At 49.6% G+C, this 12,006-nt stretch overlaps 1 protein-coding gene across 1 annotated transcript in view; it reads right to left on the bottom strand.

Moving 5' to 3' along the window:
- The window catches only part of TNRC6C (trinucleotide repeat containing adaptor 6C), a 141,081-nt gene that overhangs the window by 7,213 nt on the left and 121,862 nt on the right, over nucleotides 1–12,006 (bottom strand). The window contains exons 14-19 of the mRNA XM_061176813.1: nucleotides 11,009–11,092; nucleotides 10,596–10,827; nucleotides 7,192–7,359; nucleotides 5,647–5,838; nucleotides 5,012–5,155; nucleotides 1,178–1,294 (exon numbers count right to left, since the gene is read on the bottom strand). Of these exons, the coding sequence (XP_061032796.1) occupies nucleotides 1,178–1,294; nucleotides 5,012–5,155; nucleotides 5,647–5,838; nucleotides 7,192–7,359; nucleotides 10,596–10,827; nucleotides 11,009–11,092 (937 nt within the window). The remainder of the gene's footprint in view (nucleotides 1–1,177; nucleotides 1,295–5,011; nucleotides 5,156–5,646; nucleotides 5,839–7,191; nucleotides 7,360–10,595; nucleotides 10,828–11,008; nucleotides 11,093–12,006) is intronic.

Here is a 12,006-nt window from a genome sequence, read left to right on the forward strand (position 1 = left end):
GTCGCTGTCACCATGCTCCTCGGGCAGCAGGGCAGCGCCCAGGCCAGCACAAGCCCCGTGTGGAGCACCTCTGCCACCCTGGCGGCCAGGGTCGACTGCAGCTTCACAACAACAAATGCTCATCTGAGCAAAGGCGTCACTGATCAGAAAAACCAAAACGCCATAAAAAACTGCCTGAGATATGGGAAGATGGTTTTGTTTGCCCATCTCTTTAGCCAAATGATTGGGAAGTATTAAAGGCCTAATGCACCCCCTTTGTAAACATTAGAGAGAATAAACATTTGAAGGAATAGACACAATCCAGAAGCTCTTTTTCTCTCTCTTTTTAAATAAGATGCTAAAGTACATCAAAACTACTTTCTCCCCTAGGCACTGGTATAAAAGGAATTCCTACAGCATTCTTACATGAATTTAAACAAAGTCTGGATGAGAAGGCTGGTGGAATGCAGGAACATAATTGAAGAAATTTATAAACAATAAACCCTCTTTACTTAAGTTCCACCTCTTTTTATAAACCTGTACACATTCTGTTTGTGTGCGTGTCCATTATCTCTCTCTATCCTTGTCTTAAAATTTCCAGATAACAATTCCTTTGAAGTTACTATGACAAAACAATTCTCAATTCTCCTCTCAGCCTAAAAGCAATTTCTAACTTGAAAGACTCGTAAAGTCTATACTGAGAGAGGAATAACCCAGGCCCTGCATTGATCCCAGAGACGGCAGTGAAGCATGGGGCTGCTGTGGCCTCCTAGTCCCTGGTGGCCAACGCAAGTTAACAGCAGGTCCCCAGAGGTTGCCGCCTTCACGTCTTTAAGCCTCGTATACCCCTGGTCTCATGGCCACGGCGGGAAGGGAGGAGAGGGGAAAGCAGCTGTGTCACATCCTGCCCTGGGGAGTTTACAGAATCCCCGGACCTTCGTGACAGCCCACGGAGGAGGTGTCACCATTCCCACTCCACTTGGGAGGGGGGGGAGGGTGGGAGCGGGGTGGGGAGGTGGGAGCAGTGGTGCCCGAGGCCCCACGGCTGCTCAGCAAAGCTCAGGCCCGCTCTCCATCATACCACATGGCCTCCCAGCTCAGGGAGGAGCAGACAGACCACCGGGAAAAGCCAGGCCGTCCGTTTTGTTTGTGGAAAGAGAGAAAAGGCTACCTGCAAGTCGAGAGGCCAGGTGCGTACCTGCGATACTAGGAGCGGGCGCGAGGCTGCTGAGGGAGCGACTGTAGCCGGAGGCAGCGAGCGGCCAGGCACTCGAGGAAGGCAGCGTGGCATTCTGAGATGACGGTGGGGAGGACCCTGCAGAACCAAACGCGGCACTGAGAAAGGTGAGCACGGGCCTGCGGGGTGAGCTGCTCAGCTTGGACGTGAGAGTCCAAGAACCAATGTCCTCCTAGGCTGCCGCTTGTGCACATGGTGGAAAATGAGAGCGTGACGCGGCCAAGACCATGGGGAGGAGAGGAAGCCACGGGCACACCGCCGCCTCTGGGGGCCCGGGGCCCTGGGAGAGGCCGCGGCGGGGTGGGGGAGACCGGGCAGCGGGAGGGAAGAGAACGACCGCCGAGTGTTAACAACACCACGTCCGAGTTCGGAAGGATCCCATGGGTTTCCGCTTCCAAGGAAGATAAAAATAAAAACACAGGGCCAACTCCACCTTTTCACACCTCCAACAAGATCCACAGAACTGAAAACAAAACTCCAAGCTTTCTGTTACAGATTTTGCCATAAAAAGACCAGCACTTTTCCTGACTCAAAAGGTCTCACGTATCCCATCTCCCCCATTCGTATTTCTCTTTTGAATACAGGAATAATGAGGAGAAATGTGTGCTAGTAACTGTGTCACTGTGAGCTATCGTGTCCCCAGAACCGCGGTTCCCTCTGTCGAGGACCCTGTGCCTGCTCCTGGGAGGGGGGCTGACGGGCTGTGGCCCCCAGAGCACCCCTGCCGGTGCTGTTTCCATGTCACCCCGTCTGTTTTCTGAGGAAAGCAGGAAGCCGGGTAAGAGGGAGGAGGAAGCAGTGGTGACTTGTGGGTTAAAGCAGGATGGATCAGCGCTCTTCTGACTTGGCAAGTCACTCGGCCAGTGTGTGGAAGCTGGCCGGGGGAGGGGACAGGCGCACACAACAGTCTGGCTGTCAAGTTTACTACCATGAACAGAATCTCACAAGACACAGGCCCCTGACGCAGGGCCCCAGCTGGGATGGCACTGAACAACCTCAGGAGTACCCTTCACGGGGACTACCAGGCATGTGGCACTTCCCAGACTTGTGCAGTCTACAACCTGCACAGCTGTTTACAGCTGCTCTGCTGTAACTGACCTCCTCAGAATATGGCACGAGAGCGGATGAACATTAAACTTTATTTGTAATCTGCAGGTCTTCAATTTTAAAAGATGTCAGCTTTACTGACAACCTAATGGTAGTTCCTGAACCCTCTGCTTCCATTTACCAACAAAATGCAATCAACCCAAGATCCCAAATTACAGACTATTTAACCCTACGTGGCATTTCTTTTATAATTAACAGTAGGGTACTTAGATCTAAACAGTGTTCTAGTTTTGACATTTTTAGTTTAATAGTGGAAACTGTCCCATAAAATTATGGTTAATTTTCCTTTTCGTATCAATTTGTCAGGAGATGGCACAGCTGCATTTTACCATTCTGGTTAATATTCACCTCATAAAGGTTAAAACTATAAATAACATCCAAACAAATACTGGGCTAATTTAAAATTTTAATATCAAATCAGAACTTAACACCAATGACAATAAATAAAAACAAAAATGCAAATAAAAACCCAACACCTAGTATACTCAATAAAAGAAAATTCCATTATGAAAATATGTAAAATAAATAAGCCAACAACAAGAGGTCAGTGGCATTTCTCACTCTTTTCCTTCTACGGCACATTTTCTCAATTTTTTTCTCTGTATTTTATTTATTTGTTTATTTTATTTTTGGCTGTGTTGGGTCTTCGTTGCTGTGCGCGGGCTTTCTCTAGCTGCGGCGAGCAGGGGCTACTCTTCGTAGCGGTGTGTGGGCTTCTCATTGTGGTGGCTTCTCTCGTTGCGGAGCACAGGCTCCAGGTGCGCGGGCTTCAGTAGTTGCGGCGCGTGGGCTCGGTAGTTGTGGCTTGCGGGCTCTAGAGCGCAGGCTCAGTAGTTGCGGCGCATGGGCTTAGTTGCTCCGCGGCATGTGGGATCTTCCCAGCCCAGGGCTCGAACCCGTGTCCCCTGCACTGGCAGGTGGATTCCTAACCACTGCGCCACCAGGGAAGTCCCTTCTCTGTATTTTAGATCAAGCTGGTCACTCAAAAATACGACAGGCTTTTGTGGCTGGGCCCTGAGCGAGGTCAGCCCCTGGGGCGCCTGAAGGCCCTCGAGTGTGGGGTGCGGCACGTGGGCCCTGGAGAGGGGTGGTCAGCGAGGTCTGGCCTTTGCAGTTTACTTCCGGCCCTGCGGCTGTGGTGCCTTTTGTAAATAAGTTCTACATAAAGATCCGTTCATCCCGCCCCTTCTCTCAGATAAACAAACCAGGAGGTGGGGGAGCCAGGGCTTTCCGGGGTGAGGCCTGGTCACGGGGTGGAGGAGGCGCTGTCCCCGGGCTCCAGCCCCCGGAGGTCACACAGGGCCATGTGAGGCTGCAGGGAGCTCTCTCTGTCCTACAGCTGAGGTCCCGTTTCAGCCAACGTCTCTGAGGCTGAGCTTCCCTCTGCCCTGACGTTCGTCTCATCTGCTCAGCTCTGCCCTCGGAACTCCCCTGCCCCTCCAGGAGGCCTATGTCGCGTCACGGCACACGCGTGCGAAGGCGGAGGTGGCCCACGATGCCCCAGGTGCCAGGGACCACGGGCTGACCATCAGGCACCAGTTGGGAAGCTCTGCTCTGTGCCGAGCAGCCTCGACTCTTTCCAAGGTCTTCTACTGCCCTGATCGGCATGGCTCACCCACCCTCCACAACCTCGAACACACTGACCCACCCCGCTGCCCGGCTCAACCCTGCGGCCACACGCAGGGTGCTGAGGGGCGACGGCCAAGTCTCACCTCTGGTTGTGCCACCCCCCGGTCCCCACCACCTCAAACAGGCTCCACGTCCCACAGCCTCTCGTCCCCCGTGCCACTCATCCGTCCCTGACCTCGGGGTGGCCTGCAACGTCCCTGATCTGAGATGCAGCCGCCTCGCGACACGAGGAATGCACGGCACTAAGTGGGAAGGGTGATCTGTGTTTATGGTGCCTTTCTACCCGAACCACAGGCACACGCAGAATCCTGTCACTTGAAAGAACCATTGCTAAGAACTGCCTCTCCCCCACAGGCCATATTTAGGTAGGAAACCTAAGTTAATGTTTTGGGAAATATCCGAGTGGCCTTATTAGTGCTGAGCATCTCTGGTAAGCTGGCTATTCTTTCCCATTATTAGAATTATGAGGATAAAACTCCATCAGCAATGGCACTTACAGAGCGTCTTCATTTGCAGGCCTTACGGGAAGGCAAGTTACTGCCCTTCTCGATACTGCACTTGAAATCTGTGTTTATGTTCTGTAACCTTGCAGCTCAGCTCATCACCTGCTCTGATTGGATCCTGAAGTCTGAAGAGGGTGTGCCAAACCTTACAGCATCAGGAGTTTGTGCCAGGAAGGAAGTCCTGGCGAAGGAGCTCAGTCTTTTTACCAGACTTTTTGAGGAAAGGAAAAATTGGCTGATATGGATGAGTAAAGGGTCAGTTCACTTCTAGCTCAGAGATTTCAAGTGGAAACCTTTTTCTTAAAAAGCTTGATGGTTAATATTGTTATTTTATAACACAATGTTTATAAAAAACGATGTGTTAATAAATCCAGCAGAGACACTGAACCCAAATCAATTTCCATTTCCCCGTAAGCACTATGCTGCATCAGACGGCAAGAGAAGGTCCCCGTCGGACGTGCCCTGCACATCCCGGCCTCACCACCCACACTCTCCCGCTGCCCTGGAGCGCCTGCACGGAGACCACTGCATGGACACGGGCGGGGCGCCCCCTCACCTCCACTCTTGAGGAGGTAGCGGTTGACATCCTGTATGGTGGTATTGATGGTAGGCCCGGTGGGGACACTTCCAGGAGTGACGTCAGGGTCATTCTCGGGATCTATATTCTGAAGTCCTTTCCAGGGAACTCCAGGATGGAACTCTGGAAAATTCCAAACAAATGAAAATCAACACATGAGTATTAGAGCACCTTCATCTTGCTTCATGATAGTTTATGGAAATGTTTACAATCTGCTAATTAAGTTAAGAGGCACACTTTAGACTTTCTTTAGTAAATCATCAATCCTTCGGAACAAACTAGGTATTATAGCTACCACGCTGAACACTAAGATGGGTGTCCAGACGGGAGGATAAAGCCCAGACATACTCTGACCAGACGGGACACAGCGCCCCTTCTCCACTCTCCTTGACCTCTCTCCTTCCACTGAACTGAGGGCTGCAGAAAACCCTGTGATGCCAACCACACCCACAATTTATCTGATGAATGGATTTCCAATGAAAAAGCCAAAGCTATGGGGTTAAGGTTTCCAGGATTCTGAGCTTGGATCCTGGCTTCTCCTGGTCCTAATTGCTCCCGTAGGCTTGGCGTGTCCTGATCGGCTGCCACAGGGAAGTGTGCACACTCTTTCTTACCTGGGGGCCAGTTGATGCTGGAGCCATTTGAGATTTTGTCACTGTCAGATTTGGCACGTGACCAGCTGTGGGGAACAGCTACAGGAGGAGTGGCTGGTGACTCACTGCTCTGGATTAAATCGTACCGGCCATAGGAGTCGTCGATGGAGGACTTAGCTGGAGGCCCAATGCTCAGACCTCCAGGGATAGCACCTGGGGGGACGGCAGGGAATAAAAGAGCCGAGTGAACAGGGGACCCCGAGTCCCTGTGCTGGGCGCCGGGCCTTGTCCTTTGCAGAGGTGCATGAACTGTCAGACTCGGTTTGGCCAGCACTTTCTGGGGGAAGTGACTATTCCAGTTAGCCCAAACTTGGCCTTGAAAGACCATCAAACTCTTTAAGAACTGCTTCAGTTTTTCAAGTTGGAATTCTTGATAAATGCATACCCACACCACGATGAAGCTCTCTGGGGACAGCCTGTGAGTCCCTGTGGTCAGCTGTTGTCCTTGTTGCTGCCTGTGTCCCTTCCCCAGTCCGCTGCCCTCACTATGGAAGGACAAACTGGCATGTGGACTCGGAGGCCTTAACCCCGCCCACCCTGGGCGACTGAGCTCTCTCCTGCCAAGGGAAGTGCCCAAACGGCACATGATGATTTTCTTGTAGAATTAACCATTAGGAAGGATTTTTTTAGAATGCCTCGTATCAAGAGAGAATTATACATCCTATTAAATTTCCTTTGCTGTTTATGCTACCAGGAAATTAAGAGCTAAATTTAATGCAAGTGAGATCACCTCCTATGGTTATTAGCTTTTTTTTTTTTTCCCCCGGCCGTGCCTCGCAGCTTGCGGGATCTTAGTTCCCTGACGGGGGATTGAACCCTGGCCCCAACAGTGAAAGCGCCAAATCCTAACTACTGGACCACCAGGGAATTCCCTGGTTGTTAGCATTTGCTGTTTCTCTTTTCTAGGCATTAGATTTTCTATTGTGTTTTATCATTTTATTGAAAAAATTTTCTTTTAGACAAAGTTTTGGTTGAAGATACAGATACATGAGTGTGTGGCCATGACCTGTATTCTTCGTTGCTTTGGGGCATTTTCAATTACTTCTTGGTTTGTAGCTAAGGTGTGAAAGTTGAGGCTTCAAGAGGTTTGATCATTGACTACCTGGGATCTGACATACTCTGTAATGAAGTGGAATATATATGTTTTAACTTATTGAGGTAACACTGGTTTCTGACATCTAAGTTTCACGGGTATGACACTGCATTTCGACTTTTGTCTACACCAAAGGGCGCTCACCACCAACAGCTTAGTTTATATCCGTCTCCACGCAGTTGACCCCCTTTCCCCATTTCGCTCTCCACCCACCCCTTTCCCTTTGGTTACCACTACTCTAGTTCCCTGTATCTCTGTGTTTGTTTTTGTTTGGTTTGGTCTCTTGGAATATTTTCTGTTCAGCTTTCAGCACTGAATTCTTAGAAGAGAAATGCCGTACGAGTAACGAAACGAGGATAATCAGCGAGTAGAAAAGAAGTGACTAGACTCCAGGCACCTCGGCTCGGACGTACCATGCTTGCTGGGGTTCTGGTCGAGTGGAGAAGCAGCACCGGGTAAGTTATCCATCGGGTTGGGATGTGTCCACTGAGGGAGGCGTGACTGGGACTGAGACGGGTCCTTCACTGATAAACCACCAGTCATGTCCATGCTGCTGACATTCATGTTTGGGTTCAGTCCAGCTAAAAATAAAAACGCTATCAGGGTATGTCTGCTCTTCCTCTAAACGTTTACTTTCTAAAGCTCTCCTAGAGAATCAATCTAAGTCTTAATTCACAGCCAAATATTTTAAATGTAACTTTTAATGCTGGAGGAAAAAACCCCCTTTTTGCTAATAACACACATCTCTAGGAATTTTATTCCTAAATTAGGGGGACGATGGTAACAAATAGTCTTTGATTAAGTAAGACCAATGATTCTCTTCATTTTACTTGCTTTGGTGCCAAACGTGGTCCTGAAGCTTCTCAGTCAGAGCCCACAGAAAAACAGAACAAGTCCAAACAACTAGGAAAATCTTTTCTGATCTCAGGGCATCTTGTGCAAACTAACCAGATCCAAACCAGTCTCTCAGAGACGTAAACGGTACCCTAAGGTCCCACCAACAGAACAAGCTGGTGAGGAGACCCCAAATCTGCCTTTAGTGAACTCACTTTACAAAAGTCTGCTCTTAAGGAGTTTATGAATTAAACATCAAACTCCCTTAAAGGACGTGAACTATTTCAAAGTGCGGGTGCCGCCATTTGCCCCGGCTGGAATGTGAGCTGATCCTGGATTTATTTCTTACAGCTAAAAGCAGGCACACACTGGGGCACGTGACAAGTGCCATCACTGTGCTGGGTTAGTGGAGAGGGATGAGGGGGACGATAGCAAAAAGGCTGAAGTAAAGAGTCCCTGATGGGACACCCGTTATGAGCTGGGCAGGCTGCTTGGCCAGACAGAATGACCAGTGCAGGTGCGACCCAGTGTTTCCAGGCCATTTCTAACCTGCGGTTCCCACACCACATGTCCTAGTACAGAAGCAAAGGTAGCGAACATTTTTGTTCTTAACTTTAAATCCAGAGCTTCAAACTCAAATGCCCATATGGGCCAAGTGGGCAACACAAATGAAGGTGATGCGGGCCTGGTGGGGACAGCGCCCGCCCTGCTACAGGTGCTACCCGTGCAACCAGTGAATGGAACACAGGCCCAAGGCAGCCATTTTCAAGAGAAGCCAGAAGGCACTTTTAGTTGAAAATTTCCAATTTTTAAATGTTGGCAATCTCACACACACACACACACACACACACTGCAGGCCTAACCAAACGCCTGTGGGAGTCCGACACCACTGGGGGCTACCTTCACCTCCACCCACACAGACCCAGTCAGGTGAGGGCACAACCGTTAGGTCGGGTTTCAGACTGGCCTCCAGAGTGCCCCAAGTCCCACGGCCGGGCCCCACCCTCCCCGTCTCGTTTCTTTCTGTTCCTCCCTCCACTGGCAGCCAGCCTGGCCGGCCCTCGCCGACACCGACGGCCCCGGGACGGGCCCTTCTTCCATGCGACGCTGGCTCTGCTCCACTGGAACTCTACTCGTTTGAGGTCCATGCTTAAACCCTGCTCTGATTTTTCTTTCACCGCTCAAGGTGACCATGCACTCTCCCTTCCCTAAGCTCTGCAATAACCACATTGCACTGCCTATGAAGGCTGGTTTTCATTTTTATATGCCTGGTCTTCCTGGGAAGACGACAAGCTCGGGAGTCAAGACAGCATCCGGAGAAGAGGCTGCACGGGAAGGAAGGCGGACGGGACTTACAGCTGCTGAGGAAAAGGGGTGAGAACCAGCCAGAGAGGCAATTTTACAAGCTAACTTTCTTACACTTTATTAGCTATCTATTTTTAACACATTTATTTTTAAACTTTAATGTGATTATAAAATATTATCAGAAGTATTTTTCATCAATTTTGAAGATTCAAGGCACTAATTTTTTCACTTGTAGTAAGAAAAAACCTTTAAGGGTAAAGATCTGTGTACTTCATTTTGTAAATATAGGTTAAGAGGACAGATGGATACTAGGATACTAGGAAGCTAAAGCTAAACATTTTAGGACAATAGATGGAAATGAATTTTCTTCTAAAACAACTACTGTTAAAAAAGAAGTATTTACATAAGTAGCCAACATTCTACTAAGTGCTTGCTATTACAAAGTACTTTGCCTGTTAGTTCACTAAATCTTTAGAAGAACCCTATGAGGTACGTATTCCCACTTTACAGATGGGGAAATTAAGGCAAAGAGCAGCCAGGCAGCTTAGTCGTGGGGGCAGTGTGGTGGCCTGATTCCTAAGGCAGGTCTTAACTACTAGACTATTCTGCTTCTTCAACACAGAGGAAAGTAATGGGCGAGACAATCATGAAGGGACAGAAGAACCGTAGTTTAGCATTTGTCAGTTTTGTATTAAAGACACACCACACTGGTTACATGTCAAGTAGAGAGTGCTCATGTGATCAGAACATACCTCTCTTCTCAGAGACGTTGGCAGTATTACACAGAAAGGGACATCATTAGCCGAAATTCGCTGTCACTCAACTGGCCTTTGACCCTTTGGATATGTATTTCTCAGGTAACTAATTCCCTTTGCCCTGTAGCTTCAGACTCTAACAGCCAACCTGACAAGCCTGAGGCGCTTTCACCCGCTTCTGGATTCTTACAGCAAATTACAGCTGACCCTCGAAAACGCAGGGGTCACAAATCCGGGTATAACTTTACAGCCGGTCCTCTGTACCTGCAAACTCAACCAACCGCAGGTCACGCAGCACCGTTATTTATGGGAAAAAACCCATGTGTAAGTGGACCACGCTGCTTCAGCCCGTGTTGTTCATGGGTCAACGGCATTCCCCGTACAATCACTTTCCTGACACAAGCCCTTCTGACGGTCTTCAGCGTCGTAACCTGTGTCCCTCCTGGCTGGCCTGTGTGACCTCGAGGGTGGCACCACATCTGCCACTGGCCTGCAGGTTTCAAGTGCTGGGCGGGCGCCCTATCGGTTGGGGGTGAGGGCGTGCGTGTGGATCCACATGATTACACAATCGTGCTCTGCACTACAGGACCTGTGTGGACAACCATGGCTTTTTAAGAAGTGCCTGGTTCACGGACATCTGCACACCTTTCCTGCTCCCAGCAGTTCAGGCTGGAGAGAGCCAGGGATGGAACAAAGCGCCGATTCAACAGTGGAGAGGAGATCATTCTGGTACTACTTTCAAAGATTTTATACTGAAAGCACTTACGGGCGCAGCAAAATTCTTGCTCGGCGAAGACAGCTAGGGTCCCTCCCTTACGAAGGAGGCTTGAGACAGCCTCGCTCCGGTTTTGCCTGGAACTGCATCTCTGCCCGGCTATTTCAGCCCCGCCAGGCGCACGCGGTCGGCGTCGACCCGGACTCACCGAGAGGGTAGGGAGCGAAGGTGCTGGGTGAAGACTGCTGCTCTTTGGTCTGCAGGTCGGGGAGGCCGGGGGCCTGGGGGTGGGGGGGGAAGCTGTCCAGGGCCGATTTGCCTGCAGAGGGGTGCAGAGACAGGTGCGGCGGGGGCGGCGGCGGCTTCACGAGCAGGGCCTGGGCCAGCTGGCGCTGGTGCTGCTGGATCTGCTGCTGCAGGTTAGTGATTGTGCGCGCAACCTGGGGGCGGGGACGCGTGGTCAGCGGGTCGGGAGGGACGCCCGGGCCACCCTCCTCCCCAGCCCAGGTGACGCCGAGGCTTTCAAAACAGGAGGCTGAGCGAGAGAGAAGCCAGTGACAAGTAACAGGCCAGGGGAGGTGACAGCTAGCGACCCGGCTGAGCCGCCCGGGGGGCGCCTACTTGCTGCTCCTGTTGTCTCATGGGTCCGGAAACGTTCCGCTGGGCCTGTAGCATCTGCTGCTGGATCTGTAAACGTTGGTACGCCTGTGGACACAAAGAGAAGCATCCAGTAGACTGTAAGAAAGCCCCAGCAAAGGGTTCCACTTCTGTACATGAGTTTAAAAAAAAAAAAAAAAGGCACAGATTCTCGGTCCCCTTACCATCCTGTGGTTTAAGCATAGCGTGAGGCATGAAGCTTTTTCAAAAGGAGACATGTCTTTCCAAAACCTTTCTAGTGCACAGACTTTACAAAGTAACTCAGTCAGTACCCCTGTTTAGTGCTGGTAATGAGGTTTGTCAGCAAATATTTTTCAGTTAATGAAGAGATCAAAATTCTTCTGCTCGATTCATACAAACTAAAAATAAAAAGAAATGAGGGGAAAATAAAAATTTTTTTTTCCCTTATAAAGATGCAAGTTGTCCAGAATGGCTCAGACAATGTGGCGGGACAGCAGTGATCGGCGGTCACAGAATAATACACGTTAAAGGGCTCGTAACGACCAGGAGCCACATGTGGTCTCGGTCCACAGGGAGCCTGAAATCCAGACTTGTGGCTCTTCTGCCACACAGACCCCGTCCACAAAGCCAGTGAGAATGATCGTCAGATTCTTCCCACGATGAGGCAGAAGGCCGGATCATTTGTTTCCAAAGTTGGCTGAATATTGTAAATTTTTTCTTTACAACATGGATTTTTTGGGACGTTTTCGGCAAGAGGATTTATTGAAATAGAATCCAAGTAGAAGTAGAGATTATACTACTAGAAATGCCTCATTAATCTGTAAATTAGAGAGGAATAAAATACTTCACTTAAGTGAATCCTTATAGGCTCTAAAACTTAACCTTAGGATGTACTGAAACTTCATTTTACCAATTTTTCCGGAAAAAAATGTTAAAACAGTGTACATTGTTTTTAAAACAGAGCAGATTAAACATAATCCAACATTTTCTTGGTATCTTTT

This window comes from Eubalaena glacialis, chromosome 19, assembly GCF_028564815.1.
Source record: "Eubalaena glacialis isolate mEubGla1 chromosome 19, mEubGla1.1.hap2.+ XY, whole genome shotgun sequence".
In the NCBI taxonomy this organism is placed as follows: domain Eukaryota; kingdom Metazoa; phylum Chordata; class Mammalia; order Artiodactyla; family Balaenidae; genus Eubalaena; species Eubalaena glacialis.